Genomic DNA, 23,281 nt, shown 5'->3' with positions numbered 1-23,281 from the left:
TACAGTCCATGGGGTCACAAAGAGTCGGACACGACTGAGCGAACTCACTTCACTTCACTTCACTTCAGTGGTTTATGAATGAAAAAATAAAGGGATAAAATAGAAAGACCAGAGATAGACCAAAAATACAAGAGGAAATTTAGAGTATGATGAAGTTGGTATATCAAATCATTTAGGGAAAATTAGTTTATTCATAAATGGTGTTGAGAAAATTAGGTAGTCATGAAGATGAAAATAAGATCAGATCTATATCTTACTCCATTTTTCAAAATTCCAGATATGTCAAAAATTTAACTAAGAAAATCATAAAAGTACTAGAAGTAAATATGAGAGAACTTTGAAACCAACAGAGTGAAGTATGCCTTTGAATACATGACGCATGGTCAATAAAACAGAAAGGACTGATTAACTTGACTTACAAAGTACCGTTCAAAAGACAAATGGCAAGCTGGAAAAATACTTGCAGAGCATCTCATAGACAAAGGGCTGATTTTCTCAATATATATGAGTTCCTATAAATCAATAAGGAAAAAATGAACAACTCAATAGAAAAGTAAAAGAACGGATAAGGTTAGGCTCTTAGCAGAAACGGAAATATAAATGGCTTCAAACATATGAAGAGATACTGAACTTTACTCTTTATTTAAGATAAATCATAATTAGAACTATAATTAGATAATAAGTTCCATCAGTAAGATCCACAAAATTCAAAAAGTTTGCTAACAAACTGGACAAGCTTGTGGGGAACTAAAACACATATATACTACTCGTGGGAGAGTGAGTTGATACAACTACTATGAAAGACATTTTGGCAACAGCCAACAACATTTTAAATTCTATTTCAAAGACTGTGTCCTACTTAAACCTGTGGAAGTCACCTATGTCATTTGAATTGCAGCATTCATCAAATAGACTAAAACTAAGTGAGGCTTGTTATACTCTAAACACTATTCTGAGTGCTTGGCATGTGTTCATGGAATCCCCACAAAACACCAGGAGGTTGCAGCAGTTATTATTCTCATTTTTGGTACAGAAATGGAGGCACAAGGAGGTCAAACAACTTGCCTGAGCTCACAGGTACACACGAATACTGAGTTCATACCTGTATTTACGTATGTTTAGTCTCTCTCTGGAAGAAACATCATTAATGGTTTTAGTAATCGCTATTTTCTGGGGAGGGGAACCTGATAACTGAGGGAGTGAGGGGCAGAGATGGGAGGAAGTATGTTTTCCTTTAAAAACCCTTTTTTGTAACTTTTGAAGCCCTTCATTTACCTTGTTGAGGATTTTCAGGGAGCCTGATTACCTAGTGTTCCCATTCCCCACCTGAATTCTAGACCAAGTGAGAAGTAAGAGGACTCGGCAGATAGAGATCAAAGCAGCATCTTTATTACAAACATAGGAAAATATAAGCATAAACCCGTAGCTGCAGAACCCGGAACTCCATGCACTAAGGCAAGTCCCTGCCCCTCCCCACAAGCAAACGGCAGCTCAGCTGTCCCCAGGAGTTGCGAAAGATAGCGTGTGCTCTTGAAATCTGCACCCAAGGGATTAAAAAAAGGAAGGGGAAGGGCAGAGCAGTCACTTCTGGTTCCTACCCCCAGACTCACTCATTAGACAGATCACTCAGCCTCTGCCTGGGCGTGCCTCATTAAGGAGTGCCCACCAACGGAGCTCAGTCCACGGGGAGGAAAGCTTTACCCACAAACCTCTCTTAAAAATATATTAAGTAATATTTTTGAGAAGCAAGGGAAGAAAATTAAAGTTCAAAGAGATGAGATAATTTACCCAGTGTCTCCCTGCTAGTAAGCGGCAGAACAAAATTTAAGTCAAGTCCTCTGACTTCAAATTCTTTGCATCTGGCCTCCACCGCAAGCTGTCCCAGAACCCATACAGTGGCAAAGAAACTGGAAAGGTCAAGTTAGATGATCTATTCGAGATGGAAAGCTGCTCCTGACAGCTGGATTTTGAGGGGAAGACAGAGGAAGAGAGAGTTGATAAAGGAAGGGCTCCCTCTGTGTAGAGCCGGTTTAGGGAAATAGTCCTGGGAAGAGATAGCAGTGCCACAGCGCAGTCGGCCGCACGAGGGCAGCAGAGCGCCAGGAATGCCCTTGTCCCCCGCGCCGGCTGTGGGATGTGTTGGTAGGGGAGGACTCGTTTCAGCTGAAACTCTGAGCAGACTTCAAACAATTCTACCAACCCTGAAGTTAGAACCACATCAGCTTTCCAGTTCAGGGCCAGTACCTTATGAACAGCTTGCAAGAAGATGTATAACCATCGTCCTATGGCCACCCAATACATGAAACATCAGATTAATTCCTCTTCCCCTTTTATTGAAACTTCCTATTTTTAACAGCACAACCCTCCATTTACAAAGTCTTGATTTTTTTGTGTCCCTGTCATGAAAAGTGGCACACAACTAGCCTTACTGAAAGATGAAATGAGTAAATAATTGGCTGCAGATTCAATAAGTCTTTGGTACGTAAGGGAAGAAAACAGGCTGTGGACCCAACCGTGGAACCAGAACCAAATCCTACAGGATTCCCAAAAGAAATCGGTTTCCAGATAAGTAAGTGTGCATCTTCCAAGATGTCTGTGGATGTCTTCATCTGTCGTGGAAAATTGATGTCTGCTCTCTTGCCTTGTGTAGCAGAATGTCCTAAACCACCCAGCCAAGGAGGGATTGCTGTTTGCAAAACAGGTGGGCTAGTGGCTTCTTTGTACAAATTCAACTCATGGCCACAGGAGAAGGATTAGGATTGTTTAGTGGCTGAGGGAAAACACAGCACTTTTGATGTTTGATCTGGGACTGGGGAAACAAGGGGTCTGGCTGAGTGGGCATACAGAGGATGGTAGGAGTGGGGTCCCCCTCCCTGCTCTTCCCATCAGCCTGATTGTTGAGTAGCTTTGGGTTCCCTAGCTATGCAGAGAGAGCTTAGGGCTGAAGGAACTGTGTTCCTAAAAGACTCTGTGAGAGCCTGGACCTAAACGTGCAGATGTGTATAGAACCCCCCTATCCCAGGCCTGCCCAGACTCACGCCACTGAGTCTCCTGAGCATGGAGACTGGCCAAAACCCTCTCAGGAGGGACTGGAAGAGCAGGGTTTTTATGAGGGCAGCAGAAGCAGTGTGGGAGATTCCAGGGTCTGAAATGCAGGAGACACACTTTAGGGGGAGAGAGGTGCAGACGTGCAGGTGGAAGCTAAGAGTGTAGGGAATCCTGGCATTCGTGACAGTATCACCTCGCTTGCACCCACAACTACTGATGCCCTCATCTCGATTTGTTTCCTGATGTGAATCAATATTTCTCTTAACTTATCACACTTTGGTTTCTTACTGATGAGAGGCAGTGTCCATTCAGCCTGGTGGCAGTTTCCCATAGTTTCCCAAACTGGTGGCAGTTTCCCAGTTTTTGAGCCAAGAGATTCTGAGAACCTCTGATGTAGCCTCTCCCCGCTTCTTTGGGTAGAACAGCATGGAATACTAATTCAGAAGTAAACTGGAATATTATACTTTAAAACAAACTTTTCTAGAAATACTTTCCCAGTGATATCCTGAGAGAAGTTAGTTATACCTTGAAGTTCATTCAACACTGGGTCAGAAATTTATTGGCTAAGGAATACAGCAGAAGTGATCTCCTGGCCCCCTGATCGAGATTTGGCCCTCTTCTTCACTTTTGACTAGCTGATTGCGTGAGAACTAAGATCTTGAGATGTTATCTGACTGTGGCCTTGCTCAGGAGTGGCCAAGCAACCCTCTGACTGCCTCTGTTCTTCCCTATCTGCAAATGGTCGTTGGCGAGGTTGAGGGGCCTTCAGAACACCTGAGATCAGAATCCGTCCCCAAGTCGTGGGCCAGCTGTCATGGTGATTCTATTGTAGCATCATTTTATTTATGAGCTTAATAAAAGAAATCTTCAGCCCCATCTGTTCAGTATGAGCCATTGCCTTTGGAGTCAGGACACGTGGAAGGGACTTCAAAGAGTTGTCTACTTTGTTAGAAATAGAAAAGGAGAATTGAATTGAGATTTATTGCCTACCTCTGCTGGGTGTTTCTGCAGCAAAAATGGCAAACTCTGTCATAAGGGCTTCACAGGGGCCCAACACCAAAGTTTGTTTTCAGAGAGAAAATCAGATGTCATGATTTAAAGGTTATCAGCCAATTAGCAGCAAAGCTTGGTGCATGGGGCCTGCGTTCAACTCTCACCAAGCTCTGGTGACACGAATGCAGCTGACCTCCTTCAGAGCCCAGAAGGGACCCTGATTCAGGCTGCATGTTCCCATTGCCTGAGTGTGGGAAGCTGGCTGCGGCTAAACCAGACTGTACAATGCCCTGCTGGATAAGATTTAGGGTTGGGTTCCGTTGCCTCAACTTTCACAGCACCATGCATCTCTCCTTTAGAGTACTTATAGTTGACAATTTCACATGTGTGTGTGTGTGAGCATGTGTCTGAGATGGTTTGCCTACCTCCCATTCTACATTATAAGCTCCATGAAGACACATGCTATTTCTTTGACTCAGCTGTGTATTCCAGAATCTGGTATGGTCATTGTTTGTTGAATGAATGAATGAGTGAATGAATAAAAAATCCTGGGGAGTATGGGGTCCTCAGCTTATACGGAAGTAAACAGGCAATAAGTTGCCCTAGGTCATGCCTTAAAGAAGTGAAGATGGTTTTGGCAAAAACCTAGGCTCCAATTGTGTCCCACAGGGAGTGTTGTGTGCTTAGTCACTCGGTTATATCCAGCTCTTTTCCACCCCATGGACTGTAGCCCAACTCCAATACTTTGGCCACCTGATGCGAAGAACTGACTCATTGGAAAAGATCCTGATGCTGGGAAAGATTGAAGGTGGGAGGAGAAGGGGACGACAGAGGATGAGATGGTTGGATGGCACCACTGACTCAGTGGACATGAGTTTGAGTAAATTCTGGGAGTTGGTGATGGACAGGGAGGCCTGGTGTGCTGTAGTCCATGGGGTCGCAGAGAGTCAGACTCAGCAGAGCAACTGAACTGAACTGTACTGTAGCCCCAGGCTCCTCCGCCCATGGGATTCTCCAGGAAGAATACTGGAGTGGGTAGCCATTTCCTTCTCCAGGGGATCTTCCCAATCCAGGGATTAAAACCCAGGTCTTCTGCCTTGCAGGTGGATTCTTTACTGTCTGAGACCCCTGGGAAGCCCCCCCAAAGGGTGTGGTCTTGGGAAAACCAAGCAAGATGTTTCTTTGTCTGCACCCCACACCTCCACAGCTCTTAGACGGCAAAATCCAGGAATGCCATGGGAGCCACTGCTTTGAGTTCTTAGGGCTTCTGCTCTGGCCCCAGAGCCAAATTGCCACCAAACTTTGGGTTTCAGATTGGCCTGGCTGTAGACTCTTGTGTTTCATTAGCAGATGTTTCTGGTTCGTTTGTTCTCTCATTCTCTAAAATGTTGTTTTCTACATTTCCATACCCAGAGGAGGTTGGAGTCTGTTTTAGAGTTATGCCCACAGTCTCTCCATTGCCCAAGGTATTTCTGTGGCTTCTGAGCATAAACACAAACAAAAACCTATTAGCCAACTAGCGGTGCTTGTGTCTGATGCTGTCTGTGCCCTGTGTCCACTTGAGAGGTTAGCCGATTCCCCACATGGTGGCCTTGGGGATTCTGGCTTCTCTGAAGCAGCCCCACAGGAAAGATGGATGTATCTATACACCCTCTTCTGAACACAGTTCCTACGTTTAGGAACAGGGAGCCATACAGATCAGGGAGCAGTGGGTACGGAACCCAAGATAGAAGAGTCGAGGAGGGAACTTACCAGCGGTGTGGGGCTCACAGAAGTTTGGCTGGTTTTCTGGCTTCTCGTTAGGCCTTTACCTGCAACCGCCCAAGGGAAGAAGGAGGCACAGAGCTTAAGGGCCGCTCCTCCTGTGGTTCGAGGCCAGGCCTGAGGCCCTTGGGCTTGTCCTTTTCCACTCCCAACCACTCCCAGCCCTTCTTCTCAAGGAGACTTCTCTATGCCTGCTTGCCCAGGTGCCCAGAAGCTCCCCAGTGTCTCAACCCCCTCCTCCCTGGCCTGCACATGCCTCCACAGTGCTCCCTGCCACCTCTCAGGGTGCCTTTGTGATCATGAAGCAGATTTGCCCTCAGCCCATGGGCAGGCTGCATGGGAATCCAGGGGTCCAGGCAATAGGAGGAGGGTCACATTCACCCATTTGAGAACTGTTCCTTGACCCCTTTCATTTTCCCCAATTTCCACCACCCCTGCCCCAGACTTCACCTACCCCTTCTGTTTCTTTGGTTTCTCCTCCTTCTGGACAAACGACTGAATATGGAGATGAGCCCTAAGCCCGTGATCAGTATGCAAATGATGAGAATGGACATCCTGGAAGGAATCACAGACAGTATCCGTATCTCTTGGAAGAAACCACATTTAGGTTCTCTGCTCAGGATCCCCTTTCCTGGGACCCATCCCCTCTCCCAGCCCCTGCCCCCACCCAGTTCCAGCAGCCCCTGGAAACCAGATTCTTTTAGAGCACCCATCGCCTCCAGATCACACATGATCACGCATGATGGGACCTGGGGTGGCTGTCTGACACCAAGCCAGGCCCAGCCCCCTCCTCGGAGACTAACATGGGACTGGAAGTGGGAGGATGCAGTCTTAGACTGGAGGAACAGGGGGAAAATAAACTCAGCAGCTACAAGTGGATTATCTTCTCCCAGGGAAGAAAAAAAAAGTGAAATATAAGAGGGCAGTGGGGAGAAAGAAGAAGCAAACACAAAAGTAAAGCAGATTGAAGACAGAGATAAATCCTGATGATGCTCCCCATTTCTGAGGGCGGCCACATCTCTGCCCCTGCATTTCATCAGACACTGCTTTCTCCTTATGATGAAATCTCCTCTTTAATCAAAATAGCCAGAGGGCATTTTTGCTGCTTGCAATCAAGAGTCCTAAACTGTTTTCTTTTGAAAGAAAGCAAACAGTCACACTGAAGATGGATAGTTCAAGATGAGAAACAGCACACAGCTGGAAAGCAGAGGGTGCAAACCCACTGCCGTGTTGCGTTGTTACTGCCCACCCAAAGCCCACTTGTCCCCTAAAGTTGCTCACCTGGAGTGATCTGCCTTGTGGACAACCTTGGAAGCCCTGCAGCTTCTGTTCTTGTTGCCCGAAAGGTCTGTGTCAGAAAGGATTTGTTGAGTCAAATAAGGCCCAACCTCAGGCCCTTCTGTTGCCTTCTGCATCCCTGCACCCCTGCCCATCCTTCTCTCAGTCTCCAGAGAGTGAGTGCCTTGGGTGAATACTGGGTTAAGTTCACCTGACTCTTTGCAACCCCATGGACTATACAATCCATGGAATTCTCCAGGCCAGAATACTGGAGTGGATAGCTGTTCACTTCTCCAGGAGATCTTCCCAACCCAGGGATCGAACCCAAGTCTCCCACATTGCAGGTGGATTCTTTTACAGCTGAGCCACCAGGGAAGCCCAAGAATACTGGAGTGGGTAGCCTATCCCTTCTCCAGCGGATCTTTCCAACCCAGGAATCGAACCGGGGTCTCTTGCATTGCAGGCAGATTCTTTACCAACTGAGCTATCAGGAAAGCCCGCACAAGGCAGAAGGCGGATGGAACAAGCAAGGGCTGAAATCCAGCCCATACACTGTTTGCCAAACCATATACCACTGAGTTCCATGCACTGGGAGGAAGGCGCCTTTTCCAGATGTGCACAAAGGTTCTATGTTGACTAAACATGGCCCTTGGTTAGAGAGGCTGACAGCTATGGGAGGGGACCGTCAGAGGCACCAGAGGGCCAGTCCTGTCCTTAAGGAACTGATGAGTAGGTAACATAATTGCCACATTGTGTTTCTGACACCTGTCAAAACCAGTAAGAGAAGGGCCGCCACGGTCACCCGCCTTGGCCCCATGAGAGCATCAGGGGATGGGGTGTGTGTCTGCGTTTCATTTAAACTGAGGAGCTCATTTAGGTGGGACTTCTCTCATCCTGAGCCTAAAACTCAGGACAGACTACACACTTAAGTAAAAGCAGAGCCACACAAAGTAGAAATATGGTTGGTGCGAAGGATGTCCCACTTTCGGTAAGATGTGTGCTGAAGAAATTACCGGCTGGTCAAACGTGAACAAGGCTCTCCAGCATCAGGAGGAGGCTTCCCCGAGCCTCCCTTATGCCCTTTCATATGTTTTCCTACTGGCATTGTCCTCTGATGAAGCTAGAGAAAGATTTCCCTTCTAATTTTTATCTATTTATTTATTTTTGGCTGTGCTGGGTCTTCATTGCTGTGAGGGCTTTTCTCTCATTGCGGCGAGTGGGGGCTACTCTTATGTGAGGTGCATAGGCCTCTCATTGCGGTGGCTTCTCTTGCTGCAGAACACTGGTGTCAGGGTTCGTGGGCTTAAGTAGCTGAAGTTCCAGGTCCACAGTTTGTAGGATCTTCCTAGACCAGGGATCGAACCCGTGTCTCCTGCATTGGCAGGCGGATTCTTATCCACTGAGCCATGAGGGAGCCCAAGACATCCCTTCTAGAAATGGAAATAAGGAGAAGTCACAGGGCCGGGGGCGCGGGCGGTGGAGGAAGGCAGGAAGAAACCTCAGGTGCCTGAGAGAGGTTTTCTGGTGTAAAGGGAGGGCTTCAACATTGGACAGAAGGACTTTGGGGAGCAAATGGAGCCCCTATCCTTTCTGCCTGGCCCAAAGGAGCAACATACTGGCTTAGACAGACTCGCCCTTCCAGGCTGCTCCACCCATGCCCTTCCAGCTGCCTCCAGGAGCAAACTGTACCCCTTAAAAGAAAGCATTGACCTCTTGGACCATATTTATCTCTGTATGTTATAAAATTATTTAAGTGGGCAATTTTTGAGGGTGCTTGCCTGGGTGCCTGTGTGCTTGCTAAGTCGCTTCAGTCATGTCCAACTCTTTGAGGAGCCCACCCGGCTCCTCTGTCCATGGGATCCTCCAGGCAAGAATACTGGAGTGGGTTGCCATTCCCTTCTCCAGGGGATCTTCCAGACCCAGGGATCAAAGCTGCAGTTGTTATGTCTCCTGCATTGGCAGGTGGGCTCTTTACCACTAGTGCCACCCAGGAAGCCCGTCCAGGTGCCTAGGCCACTATTTACAGCCTCAGCCACTTCTCAAGAAGTGAATATTCAAGATTCTAGTTCATAAGGCAAAGCTCTCACACCAGTGAGCCGCCCAAATCAGATGGCTGTGAGGGGAGAGAGGTTCTTAAGAGCACCCTGGGGCCCAGGCACCCTCCTCTTCCCCCAAACTCCCAGTTAATCATTAGCACCATCAGCAGCCACCCAGCTCTGGATGGATGGAGGGACCAGGTTAACCCAGAGAACCGAGTTGGTGCTCAATGAGTATTTACCTCACCAGCTCCCACCAACCGCCGTGGGTCACCCCCAGCTAGACCCACAACAGGTTCCTTACCTTGCCCGGACCAGAAACTGTTGGTGATGGCTCTTCTGTCATCGGTCACAACCAGCTCTGTAAAGTCCATGTCATCTCTGGCAAAGTCACGCTGGACACCACACCAGTACCAGCCAGTATCCTCCTTGGTCAGGCAAGACACAGTGACAATGAGCTGGTTTCCTGTGTCCCTCAGGGCCACGCGGTCGGTGCTGTTGGGTGTGAAGGCAATGATGTTGCAGTAGTCCCGGAAATAGCCTCGGCACCAGTACTTGGGGTGGTGCTTATAGTGGGTGCTGTAGTTGCAGATGGCGGAAGCTGTGTCCAGCACAAAGCTTTCCTTGACCTTCTCGTCCATGACCATGGCATCTGTGAAAACACACACAGACAAACACCATCATTCTTTTAAACACATCTTGGCCCCTGTACCCTGGAGGAAAATTAGTGAAAGCATTGGAGGCAGATTTTTGCCTGTTTTGGGGTTGGCAACTAACCGATGGAGGCTGAACAGTGTTCCCCTAAAATTTATATGTTGATGTGGTAACCACCCAGTGCTTTTTTAAAAAATCTTATTTATTTATTTTTGGCTGTGCTGGGTCTTTGTTGTTGCGTGTGGACTTTCTCTAGTTGCAGTGAGCGGGGGCTCCTCTCTAGTTTCGGTACTTGGGCTTCTCACTGCGGCAGCATCTCTTGTCGTGGAGCACGGGCTCTGGGGCACGCAGGCTTCAGTGGTTTCAGCTCTCAGGCTCTAGAGCACAGGTCAATAGTTGTGGCCCACGGGCTTCGTTGCTTCACAGCATCTGGGACCTTCCCAGATAAGGGTCTGAACCCGTGTCTCCTGTATTGGCGGGTGGATTCTTAACCACTGATCCACCATGGAAGCCCCACTCGGTACTTTAGAATGTGACTGTGTTTGGGTTTAGAACCTTTAAAGAGGTAGTGAAGTTAAAGTAGGGTCATTAGAATAGGCCTCAATCCAATCTGACTGGTGTCCTAATAGAAAAGGAGATCAGGACACAGACAACAGAGGGATGACCATGAGGAGAGTGAGAAGGTGGTCCTCTGCAAGACAAGGAGAGAGATCTCAGGAGAAACCAAACCTGCTGACACCTTGATCTTGGACTTCTAGCCTCCATCACTGTTAGGAAACAAGCATCTGTTGTTGAAGCCACACAGTCTGGGTTTGTTACAGGAGGCCTAGCAAACCAATACAGCAAACCTGGAGAATTTTTCCCTGCTCTAAGAGCAGGGAAAATATGTATGCCCCTCTGAAAGACTTTAGGAGGCCGCTCAAGTTGCTTGGGGGGAGGGTTGAAGAGCCTGAGGCTTACTGTTAGTAAATTCTCCGCCCCTAGCTCACCCCTTGCTGCCCCACTTCACCTTGGCACCCTTGAAAGGAAAGTAAGGAGGTTTGAGACAGAAACAAGCTCATAGACATAGGAAACACTACAGTTACCAAAGGGGAAAAAATCAGGAGTTTGGGGACTAACAGATACACACTACTGTATATAAACAGCTAAACAACAAAGACCTATTGTATAGCACAAGGAATTATATATTCAGTATCTTATAATAACCTATAATGAAAAAGAATCTGAAAAGGAATATGTGTGTGTGTGTGTGTGTGTGTTCACTTAGTTTCTCAGTTGTGTCCAGCTCTTTGTGACCCCATGGACTGTAGCCCGCCAGGCTCCTCTATCCATGAGATTCTCCAGGCAAGAATACTGGAGTGGGTTGTCATGCCCTCCTCCAGGGGATCTTCCCCACCCAGGGATCGAACCTGCAGCTCCTGCATTGCATGCAGATTCTTTACTGCTGAGCCGCCAGGGAAGACCCAAATCAACTATACTTCAATAAAAATTTTTTTTAAATGTAGAAAAAGTAAGGCAGTTTTGAGGCTTCTGCTGGCTGTACAGTACTGAAGACAGAGGCATCTGGTTCTGTTCTGTCCTCAGGGGCTAAGAACTTCACGTTTCCTCTGTGCCTGACCAGTGAGGGGACCTCTGTCATCTCAAAATGTTGCTTAAAAAGGAAGTCATGCAGGCCTCATCCAGCTTGACGGTGGCTGGGGAAGTGTTTGACCAAGGAAATGAGATGTCTGAGAGAGCCCAGCCCTCCCTTAGCCTTCCAGATGCGCATTGGGGCCCCGCAGTGCTGCCTCCAGAGTAGCCTGCAGTGGGTGTGACCAGCCCACAAAGCAGTCTCGTGTCTTGATGTCACTTGACAGGCTATGATATTTTGTTCTCATATGGACCCCATGAGAAAGATCATGTGATAATCAGTTTACCAGCCTGGATGCTGACCCAGAGAGAGGTGCAGTAACTTCAGAGATCACAAGGCTGGAGGAGAGCAGAGCTGGGGCCAGCCTGGTCCTCTGACCATCTTTGGGGTCAGGTGTGTGCAGAAAGTGGGAAGTCCAGTCCTCATTTATCAGCACAAATGTTTTCAAAGGAAGAAGGGGAAAGGGAAGGGGAACTTACACTGAGAATACAGGGCCCTCATTTTAGCTGAGGGCTTCAAATTCCCCACCACCCTTTTATCAGATTGAAGAACAAGGACTAATTTGGACAAGATTTATTATTTTACCACCTTTTGTTTTCCCATCCGGCTCCTTCGGTGGCTTGCACTAATAAGCAGGAACTCCAGGCAGGAAAGGAAAGGCACTAAGTTTAGGATTAGGACGCACCGCCTCTGGGAAGCTTGGAGGCCTGGAGATGATCCTTCCCCATTTCTTACCTGAAAAGACAGTCAAAGAGAGCAGAATGAAGAGCCTCATGACTGGAAAGAAGTGAATCTTCAACTGGGATGACCAGATGGACCCAGGGGCCTTAGGAATCCTGGATCTGTTTAAAGGAAACAGATATCTTTGAGTTGAAGATGCTTTTATCCTGTTTGGAGAGACCAGGGAAGAGAAGGACCAACCAGTTAATCCAAGAAGTCTGTCATGTACAGGTATCCCTGTTGTGCACTGCACAAAGGCGCTTCAGCAGAGGGAAGCCATTTGCAGACATAAACTTACTTACAGACAGAATTCTGGGCTTCCTGGTAGAGCCCAAAACACAGAGGAGCTGTCCCTCCTGGCTACATCCACTCTGGCAGACAAGGCACACTCAGAAGGGCACATGACTCCAAACCATCACTGACACACCTTCGTCTATGCAACTGTGCCCGGTCCTGCAGAGTGGTCCAGGTACCATCCAAGGTCAGGCCTCTTGTCTTGTTCACCACTCTTGGAAGCCCAATTCCTATTTAGCTGAGAGGAAGACCAATAAGGAGACTCATAGCTATCCTGCCTTCCAGGAGAACACTGCAGCCTCATCCAGGGAATGTGGCTGGAGGGTAGAGCCTGAAGCTGACATGCTGGCAACCGGAGCATGTGAGCAGGTGAAAGTGTGGGTTCTGGGGCATCAATAGCCAGGCTGTAGCCTGCAGACATCTTCAAAGCCTTCTTGGGACACATCAAGGCTGTCCGTGCGATAGATGCTTGCCCTGATTGCACGTGGGACCCATATGGTCTGGCTACTGATTTTTAAAGTTTGAATTATGGAACCACGCTCAGGTGAATTTAAGCTGAATGCTTATGTATCATACCCAGAGCTAGCACTTCTCATCAAGGGTTGGATGTGGTGATTGTCCAGGTTTTCAATAATGTCCTCTCCTGAGCAAGGAGAGCCTTTCTCTATTCACACCAAGTCAGCATTGGGCCAGCAGCAGGCCTGCATCATGGGAGGGGTTTTGCTTATATTGCCTCATTTATTCCTCAAGAAACCTTTGTGAGGTCAATAATTAAACTGCCAGTGGGACAAAATGTAGCAGCACTCTATAAATTCAAAGGGGCTCGAGAGACATACATACTCCCTGGAGGAGGGCGCAGCAGCCCACTCCAGTGTTCTTGCCTGGAGAATCCCATGGACAGAGGAGCCTGGTGGGCTACAGTCCATAGGATAGCAAAGAGTCAGACATGACTGAAGCAATTGAGCATGTATGCAAGAGAAACATACTAATAAATTATAATATATGGAACTTAGTAATACAAGAAAATTCTGGATTTTGGATCCTGACGGAAGCCAACAATTGAGAAAGGTTGGACAGTGACTGGATAGATGGTGATATTAATAAATTATTGTTGTGGACACAGTGGGGGAAGGAAAGAGTGGGATGAATGGTGAAAGTAGCATCAACATACACACACTACCATGTGTGAAACAGATGTCTGGTGAGAAGCTGGTATATAACACAGGGGGCCCAGCCTGCTGTCTGTGATGACCTAGAGAGGTGGGGTGGGGAGAGGGATGGGAAGCTCAGGAAGAAGGTGATATATGTATAATTATGGCCGATTTTCATGGCTGTATGGCAGAAACCAACACAACATTGTAAAGCAATTTTCCTCCAATTAAAAAATAAGTTTTTTAGAAGTGAGAATAAAAGAAAAGGAAACACTGTTACACTTTTTTCCAGATGTGATAATGACATTGTCATAGCCAGCCTCTAAGATGGCTCCTGATGCACGTGCCACTGTGTAATTCCCTCCAGGCTTGAATCAGGGCTGGCCCAAGTGATCAGTAAAATATGGCAGAAGTGATGGCATATGGCTTCCAAGGCTAGATCATAAAAGATGTGCAACTTCCACCTCAGAGGTTGCACCACTTTCTTTCTTTCTTTCAGAAGTCAGCTGCCACGTTGTGGGGACTCTCAAGTGGAACTGTGGAAAGGCCAGGAGGAAAGGAACCAGCTTGCTAGACATGGACGACCCGCCTTGAAAGTAAATCCTCCAGTACCATCAAACCTCCAGATGAATGCAGACCCAGCAACTTTGTGAGAGACCTCAAGCATGACCTGCCCAACCAAGATGGTCCTGAATTCCTGACCCATCAAAACCACAAGAGATAATAAAGAATTATCATGTTAAGCCTCTAAGTTTGGGGGTGTTTCATTAAATCACAGTCAATAATTAATATTGATATTGTGGGTTTTTTAAAAGTAGGCCCTTATCTCTGAGAAAACCACATGTAAAACACTCAGAATTGCTCAGAGCTTGTACCGTGAAACCAAAGAAAGTGCTAACCAAAGAAGATTGTGCAGAGATATCAGGAAAATACCCAAAACATGAAAAAGTAACATTCTAAAGCAAATGACAGGCTCAGAGTTCAGAGAATAAACAGGTGCATCTTTTAGCATTCTGACTATTATTTGGTATAATTAGTTCTATTGCTCCCTCTTAGGGAGAGAATTAATTTTCACTCTATTTGATATGTCAATAAGATAGTAAATGGGTAATAAGAAGAAGCTACATTTTAAAAATAACTTTTAAAAATACAAACCAAGATGCTGACAGATGAAATAATTTGATGTCCAAAATTTCAAAATAATCAGGTCAAGTGGGGAGGGGCCATTAATGAAACAAGGTTGACTGTGAGCCAATCATTATTAAAGCAAGATAATAGTTATTCTAGTGTGTTTGAAATTTTTCATAATGAAAAGGAAAAAGCAAAAAAAAAAAGTAAAAAGCAAGAAAACAAGCAAAGCATTGACACAGATATTACTAGCCTCACTTTAAAAATAAGAAAAACTGAGGCTTAAATAAGGCTAAGTTTAAATTCTTACAGCTACTATAGCCACCATGAGCTAATGCTAAATCTGAAAGAAAAAACTCCTGTCCATCACTTGATTATGCTTCCCCAGTAGTAACAAGACTGCAAGACTGTAGAGCACTTCAGAGACTACAAAGAGACTTTACATATGCCATGTCCACCAAGTGGCCGGGGCAAGATGCAACCGACTTTTCTCATTCCCATCATACCCATTATAGTAACTAAGGGCAGAGTTTCTGTAGAAAATGTGCATTAGTTCTAAGAAACAGAAGGCCCAAGTGGACCATGGCCAAACCATATATAAAAATAGAATCTGGCCCACAACCAGCCCAGGAAACCAGCCCCTTATCTATAGTAACTGGCCCAGGAAGCCAGCCCAATATAAACCAGACGGATCGGAAGTCAGACCATTATTTCTAGTAACAATCCAGAAAGCCAAACAATAATCCCTGTAACAATTGGCCCCACATGGTCAGGGCTAGATGAATAACTGACAGCATCCCTAATTTTTGTCCTGCTTCCAACTAAAGACCAACTAGAGAAAGTGAAGTATGCCCCCTAACTCACCACGCAGAATGCCCCACTTTTAGTCAGCCTGCTGCAGTCTCCCCAGACCAACGGTCTCCAGTCAGGGTACACCTGAAGCCTTCTTTCTTCCACTATAAAACCATCCCGCTCTTCTCCAGCCTTTCAGACTCTGTCAGAGAGCAACGGGCAGTGGTTTCCTGGTGGCTCAGATGCTAAGGGATCTGCCTGCAATGCAGGGGACCTGGATTTGATCCCTGGGTTGGGAAGATTCCCTGGAAAAGGGAATAGCTACCCACTCTAGCATTCTTGTTCATGGGGTCACAAAGAGTCAGACACGGCCTAGTGACTAAATCTTTGTGGCTGACTCCTCCTCTCTAGAAAGCTCAGAATAAATAGACTTCATTTGTTCTCATTTTGTTGGCCTTCACTTATTTCTACTGTTCATAAAAATAAAAAAATCGGGTAAATAAGACAGCTACTCAGCATCTACTTTTGGTCCAGTGAATCTGTGTGGAGGAGAAGGGGGAGGCAAACTTTGATTTTGTCTGGGTGGTCTCTTTACCTTATTCCTTTAAAATGAAAGCCTAACAGCCACCTTTGACAATGTTTAGCTGAAGGGAGGAGCCAGGAGACAGAGAAACTCCTGTGATGTTAATCTTTAAACCTGAAACCAGGGTGGTTCTCACTACCTCTAGGCTAACTCCTCACCAGTGAGTCTTGCTTCATCTTTTTTGAGTTCACGCCCAAAGATACGTCACTAAAAGGCCTCTTCTGGGCTGGTAGAGCCCCTGAGCTCAAGAGATTCTCACTGACACCCAAGATATGACTTCCTACAAGCCTTCAGTGGGTTTGCTAAGCAGTGAATATCATAAAGGAAGAGAGAGAAGGAGGGGAGGAGGAAAAAGGGAAATAAAAGTTTTTCTGAAACTCAGGAACTGCAGCTTGTCTGATGATACCAAATGACTCAAGACAGACTGCTGCCTTCTTTTGAGAGAAACAGTTCCTTTAAATCAAGTCTTCCCAAAAAGGCATAGGTCAAATGTTGCTACAGCAACTGGGTTAGAGTCTGAGAACTAACCAGCACGTCCCTCAAGTCTCAAATTGGGCAAAGGTGATTTGTTGGCAGACCAGTGTGCCAGGAACACCCATCACCCCCGAGTAAACCCAGGGCCTCATCCTGGAGGAGCATTTTCACTAAACCATAAAAATTAATTCAGGAGGAAAAGGCTGAAATCAAACGAAGGGATACCATTAAGAAAAAATTGGAGGTGGCAGAGACTTGGTTTTTTGAAACAAAAAAGATCCCCCAAAATGTTTGTTGGGGAGCTTGTCAGGAACAAAGTTTCCTTCTATATCCAGGGACCCTCAGGAATGGGGGTGGGCATTCCAGTCTTCTTCCTCTAACATACGAGTGTGAATGGTACCAGGAAGTGGGTGGGTGGGGTGACCAACTGGGTTTGGCATTAGTAGAAAAGAACATGCAAATTTTAAACATCCCAGATAGTGCTGATTCTGCTTGGACTGACAAAAGGAGATGCAAGAACATTTCCCTGAAGTGAAATGTTAACAAGATAAATATGGTTCTCAGGCTCTGGCCTAAGATTAGGGTCAGGATAATCTCTCAGGACTAGTTGAGAATTAATAAGAAGCACATTTTCAGTACACTTATCCTCTCTGATGTGGTTTAACTGAAATCCCCAGCTTGCTGTTCTCATCATGTTAATATACGTACTGTATTGACTTGGGACTAAGAGTCCACAGCTGCAAATTTGGACTGCCTAATCAGAGATGCCACCTCCAAATTCCAGGGCCACACGCAATGCCCCAAATGACGTGTGAAAGTGAAGTCACTCAGTCGTGTCCAACGCTTTGCTACCCCATGGACTGTAGCCTACCAGACTCCTCTGTCCATGGGATTCTCCAGGCAAGAATACTGGAGTGGGTTGCCATTTCCTTCTCCAGGGGATCTTCCTGACCCAGGGATCGAACCTGGGTCTCCCACATTGCAGGCAGATGCTCTAACCTCTGAGCCACCAGGGAAGCCCCCAAATGACATGACTAGCATGCTATTCCTGTTTGGTGTCCCAACAAGAAACAGCAAGTAAGGCAAAAATAACAAAAAACAAACAAACAAAAAAAAAGCAGTCCTCAAGTATACAAACCATAGCTTGTACTCGTGATTCTGATAATTGTACATAAGGTTAACTTAAGAGTTTGGGCTTTGTAGAAATTTCAAGTCCCGCTGCATGTCTAAGGATAGGTAGCAAGAATGTTGGGTTCTCCCATAAATCAGGGCTGCCTTGAAATCCTGGTGCTCAATTAATTATGTGATTGTGGACAAGTTACTTAAACTCTCTGTACCTCAGTTTTTTCTTCTGCAAAATAGAGATGGTAGTGAGGATGGTACCTCAAAGACTAGCAGGACCAAAAGAGAGAACGCATGTAAAATAGTACATAGCAAGTGAAAGTGTTAGGCGCTCAGTCGTGTCCGACTTTTTGTGACCCCTTAGACTGTAACCCACCAGGTTCTTCTGTCCATGGGATTTTCCAGGCAAGAATACTGGAGCAGGTTGCCATTTCCTTCTCCAGGGGATCTTCCTGACCCAGGAATCGAACCCGAGTCTCCCGAATTGCAAGCAGACTCTTTATTGTCTGAGCCACTAGGGAAATATGTAGAACATGCTCAACAAATAACATTAATAGCTCTCTGGGGTCTCTTTTTGCCCCTATCCCACTATTCCTATTAAAATAAAATACTAGAGGAAATAATTGAAGACTCGGGTCTAAAAGAGAATTGTTTCTTCTCTAACTCTTGATGAATGGTTCAGAAAACTGACAAATACTCTGATCAGCCCAGGAAAAAGGAGCAGAGTGTGCTGGGGCCAGGGGTGAGGATCCTAGAATCTACATAGAATTTATAGGAGAAGGTGTCACATGGCGTCACGTAGCAAGCAGGCTGGATGCAAGGAGCAGCCAGGTGGATCTTCCAGCCCCAAGTGACCCTGACCCTCATCAAAGAGTTATAAAAAAGTTAGTTATCATCTTTTATTCACTCAATACATTTACAACTGAATCCAGAAAGTTAAACTCAATTCAATTCTTGCATTCCATCGTCTTCCAGGCAACTGCTGAGAGCAGGGTTCTCTGCTTAGTTCCACAGTAAAGCAGAACTGAGTCACCATCATGTACATGTCAAGCCCCATCAGTCCCCTTTTGTCAGTAAGTCAATGAAGCATGCTTCAGATTCCATAACTTCTGTTAGAGGAGAAGACATGTAGCAGTAACAATGGAGCATTGTCCTCAAGTCAGATACCCAGAAAAGAAGGACATGAAAAAAAAAATGAATTAGAGAAAGAGGACACAGGGAAGGTACAACTAGAGGCAGCCAGCCAAATGCTTCCCATATCAGTAGACGGAATCAAAGCCATGAGAGCCCCATCCCATGTGGAAAGGCCCTCAAGTGTTGATGCCGAATCTGAAGGTCAATGAGATGGACAGCCATCTTTCATGGATAACTACTCAGAAGTCTGCTCAATGCTTGAGTCCATGGACCTAGAGGGCTGGCAGATCACACAGGCTTTGAGGATCAAGAGATAGGTTTCCTTGAACTTCTTTATTTTATAAGCATAGACGATAGGATTCATCATGGAGTTAGCATGGGACAGCAGGATGCCCAAATACAGCACAGTTTGCGGCACTTCCCCATTAAAGTAGATGATGCAGTTGATGATGGACAAAGGCAGCCAGGACAAAGCAAACAAGAAAAGAACCAGTAACAGAGACTTGGCTGTCTTGAACTCCCGCCCATAAAATGCACCTGTCTCTTTGGAGCCAGAAAAGTTCTGACTGAGTCGGTTCCGGATGATGTAGAAGATATCAAAGTAGATGGCGCACATGACAACCAGGGGAATGAGAATCCAAATGAAGAAACTGAAGTAGACCATGTAATCCATCCTCATGACTGAACGGAATTGGCAGGGTAGGAAGGTGAGATTTTTGTGCGCTGAGGTCAGTTTCATGTTCCAGCCAAACATGGGGGTCAATCCCACCAGGAATGACACCAGCCAGCAAAGGCCCAGAGCCAACCATATTCTTCTTTGCGTGGTGACTCTCCTGTATCTGTTTGCATGGAAGAGAGTCAGTGAGTTCACAGCAGAAATTGCTAACAGGTGGGGGGGGAGATGGAGCTGGACTGTTGGGATTCTGTGGTGATTTCAACTAAACTCTACTGGATATGAAGACAAGATGAGCAGAGAAAAACCCAGCAAAGTTCTCTGGGCACTTTTCTAAAGAAGTACAATCTACAATACATCAGGAATATGTTGCCAAGGGCTTCCCTACTGGCTCAGTGGTAAAGACTTCACCTGCCATGTAGGAAATGCAGGTTCCATCTCTGGGTTGGGAAGATGCCCTGGAGGAGGAAATGGCAACCCACTACAGTATTCTTGCCTGGGGAATCCTGTGGATAGAGGAGCCTGGCGGGCTACGATCCATAGGGTTGCAAAAGAGTCAGACACGACTTAGTGGCTAAAGAACAGCAACACGGCAATTGGGGATTGCATGCCCCTCTCACAGCACCATTTCCAGCCCAAGAATTCTTCAATTCCTGGGAGGTAAGAGTTACTGAAGTCTCCTAGGATCACCTACCTGAGAAGAAACAATCTGCTCAAAGCATGTTTGCCTGCTGTGTTCTGCACTATTTTTTATTTTTTTTTGGCCATTGTGATGACATCCATCATTTAGACTCTGCCTCTCCCACACTTCCCCTCTACCTGTGTCTGTCTCTGCTTCTCTATGCTTTTCAAACACTTGGTGTTTGAGTTAGAGTCTATGGAGCTGCAAAAGTTGTGTTGAAGTTCTTCCAGGACCTTAAAAGACTCACCCAATCAGAAGCCACCATTTCTCTTTAAACTGTTCTTCCTGACAACATTCTACACAGACTACAAGAAGAAAGTGGATTTTATTAAGTACTGGCTGTGTACTCAGTAGACTTTCTCTCAATGAAATCTCGTGACAAACCGGGACTATTTTATGACAATCTCCATTTCATTGTCGGTGATGGTGAACATCAGAGTAGTGACAGCTACCATTTCCTGAGCACAGACTCTTTGTTGACATTTTTCTAAGAGCTTTACGTGTGTTGACTCACTCGACCTTACCAGGAAGGTGCAATTATGATCCTCATTCTATGGGCGAAAAAAATGAAACAGACAAGCAACTTGTGGAAGCTAAAAGTGGTGGAACTAAAATTGAATGAAGGACAGTCTGAATTCAGAGCATTGCAACACTATGCTGAAGAACTAAGACACAGAAAGTTAAATAACTTGCCCAAGATCAGACCTCAAGTTCTGAGATTTGAACTAATGCTTGTTTGTATCCAAAGTTGTCTATAGCTGCCTCACTATGCTCTTTTCCCAAGAGAAGAGAGGAGCAACAAGAGACCAGTGTAATTCAGGACACGTGGGGAATTATTCACTCGGCAGTCTGTTCTGTTCACATGGTCACACGAAAAATTGCTGCTACTTTCTGCAATGGAGAACTTTTTTGGTCCCCTTCGCATCATGGAAGAGGAAGCAAAATTACAATAACTTTAAAATAGCCTACATTTGTAAAGGACAGAACCATCAGTTTATCTCTCATTTTTTTTCCTCTCAGCTTATCTTGTCATCTAGCATGTTTCTATCATTTCTAATAACCAAGAGCATTTTTCACTAATTAAAGATGGATCAAATTTTTATCATCTTTAGCCTCTGACTCAGGGGATATGGAGCAGGTACTCCATCAGTGGGGTGGGGGGGATTGGAGGATTCCTTCATGCCTTGTTTCCAAGTCTCTGCTTGTCACTGATAAACCCTTCACACATCAAATGGTGAAAAGAACCACTTTCAAGCTCAGAGGCCAATTTGGATTTGTTTCCACTTAAAAAGTCTTGGGTCTGGACTTGTAGCTCCATTTCCCAGGCACTTCTATCACCACCCGACACCACTGCTTTTTAGGCAAGTTACCTGACTGTGAGCTTGACCCGCAGGTATCGGTCCACAGCAATGGCTAGCAAGGACATGATGGATGCGTGGGTGAAGATCATCAGCAAGCAGGTCATGAGAAGGCAGCTATAAAAGTGGATCGTGACGCCCAGGCTGATGACAATGGCCAAAGGCATAACCAGCACGCCAACAGCAATGTCAGCCAGGGCTAGGGAGACAATGAAATAGAAGGTGGTGGTCTGCAGGCTAGGGTTCAGTTTGACCACCCAGATGACCAGCACATTGCCCACTATGGCGCAGAGCCCGATGAGAATCTCCACAGTGATATAGGTAACGCTGGCCAAGAGCACAGCAGTGCTGTTGACAGGCATCTTGTTTTCCAAGAGGAGCCTCCCAGGTGAGTAGTGTTCCAACAAGATCCGTGTGGGCCAGTCCACCTAGCTCTTGCCACACATCCTTCCAGAGGTCCAGGTGTAGCAGCCACCATCCAGAACTCACAACTCACCCATTCTCTCTCTTCTCTGGTGTCACCTAGTCTCCTTAGAGAGATTCCACCACAGGCTGACACAGGCCACACATCTCCAAGCTTGCAGAAGTCTGGGGAGGACAGTTCTCTGTGGCAGAATGCGAAAGTGCAGCTGCTCTTAGTTCCCCTGCCCCTGCAGGGCTACCCAAGTTCCATCGAGATAAGCAATGCTCTTCAGTGGTGTTTAAGGAAGTGAGATGGGCCAAGAGGAAGCACAGAGCTAGGAAACACTCAGCAAGAAGATGGAAAGAAGGGGTGGAGGGATGTTCGCAGCATGGAGAAGCCTCCGCATTTATTTACTAAGGGACTGGATAAGAATGTCACACTGAGTGGGAAAGGATCTGGGAGCACTGACTGTGTAATAATGTTCTGGCTTTCTGCTGACTTAGCAGAGGCAAACAGAACACACAGAAGAAAAAGAAGTAGACTCTGGTTTTGTTGTTGTTCAGTCACTAAGTTGTGTCTGACTCTTTGCAATCCCATGGACTGCAACGCACCAGTCTTTCCTGTCCTTCACTATCTCCCAGAGTTTGCTCAAACTCATGTCCACTGAGTCAACGATGCCATCCAACCATCTCATCCTTGGTCGTCCCCTGCTCCTCCTCCTGCCCTCAATCTTTCCCAGTATCAGGGTCTTTTCCAGTGAGTCAGCTCTTCACATCAGGTGATCAAAGTACTGGAGCTTCAGCTTCAGCATCAATACTTCCAGTGAATATTCAAGGTTGATTTCCTTTAGGATTGATCTGTTTGATCTCCTTGTTGTCCAAGGGACTCTCAAGAGTTTTCTCCAACACTACAGTTCAAATCATCCATTCTTTGGTGCTCAGCCTTGTTTATGGTCCAATTCTCACATCTGTACATGACTACTGGAAAAACCATAGCTTTGACTAGACAGACCTTTGTAGGCAAAGTGATTTCTCTGCTTTTTAATATACTATCTAGGTTTGTCATAATTTTTCTTCCAAGGAGCAAATGCCTTTTAATTCTGTGGTTGCAGTCACCATCCACAACAATTTTGGAGCCCAAGAAAATAAAATCTGTCACTGTTGCCATTTTTCCCCATCTATTTGCCATGAAGTAATGGGACCAGATGCCATGGTCTTAGTTTTCTGAATGTTGAGCTTTAAGCCAACTTTTTCACTCTCCTCTTTCACTTTCATCAAGAGGCTCTTTAGTTCCTCTTCACTTTCTGCCATTAAGGTGGTGTCATCTGCATATCTGAGGTTATTGATATTTCTCCTGGCAATCTT

General features: G+C 46.0%; 1 protein-coding gene and 1 long non-coding RNA gene across 8 annotated transcripts in view; one reads left to right on the top strand and one right to left on the bottom strand.

The window, feature by feature from the left end:
• The window catches only part of ADORA3 (adenosine A3 receptor), a 49,297-nt gene extending 26,994 nt beyond the window's left edge, over positions 1 to 22,303 (bottom strand). Inside the window, exons 1-8 of one of the 7 annotated variants that reach the window (XM_061121165.1) lie at positions 22,011 to 22,303; positions 21,527 to 21,713; positions 12,139 to 12,245; positions 9,424 to 9,771; positions 7,087 to 7,153; positions 6,260 to 6,360; positions 5,794 to 5,852; positions 2,568 to 5,522 (exon numbers count right to left, since the gene is read on the bottom strand). In XM_061121165.1, coding sequence (XP_060977148.1) covers positions 5,415 to 5,522; positions 5,794 to 5,852; positions 6,260 to 6,360; positions 7,087 to 7,153; positions 9,424 to 9,771; positions 12,139 to 12,245; positions 21,527 to 21,713; positions 22,011 to 22,014 — 981 coding nt within the window. In that variant the 5' untranslated portion in view covers positions 22,015 to 22,303 and the 3' untranslated portion in view covers positions 2,568 to 5,414. Of the gene's footprint in view, positions 1 to 2,567; positions 5,523 to 5,793; positions 5,853 to 6,259; positions 6,361 to 7,086; positions 7,154 to 9,423; positions 9,772 to 12,138; positions 12,246 to 18,552; positions 19,641 to 21,526 lie in introns of those variants that run through there. The other 6 variants (XM_061121161.1, XM_061121164.1, XM_061121163.1 and 3 more) reach the window with 6 other exon arrangements.
• Positions 2,430 to 14,319, top strand: LOC133040912 (uncharacterized). The gene is made up of 2 exons (XR_009689068.1): positions 2,430 to 2,569; positions 14,068 to 14,319. It is a non-coding gene; the product is annotated as an uncharacterized LOC133040912 (long non-coding RNA).
• Positions 22,304 to 23,281: the final 978 nt, after the last annotated feature.

The sequence above is a fragment of the Dama dama genome, chromosome 20 (genome assembly GCF_033118175.1).
Source record: "Dama dama isolate Ldn47 chromosome 20, ASM3311817v1, whole genome shotgun sequence".
Taxonomy (NCBI): domain Eukaryota; kingdom Metazoa; phylum Chordata; class Mammalia; order Artiodactyla; family Cervidae; genus Dama; species Dama dama.
This window is presented reverse-complemented; position numbering and strand designations above follow the sequence as displayed.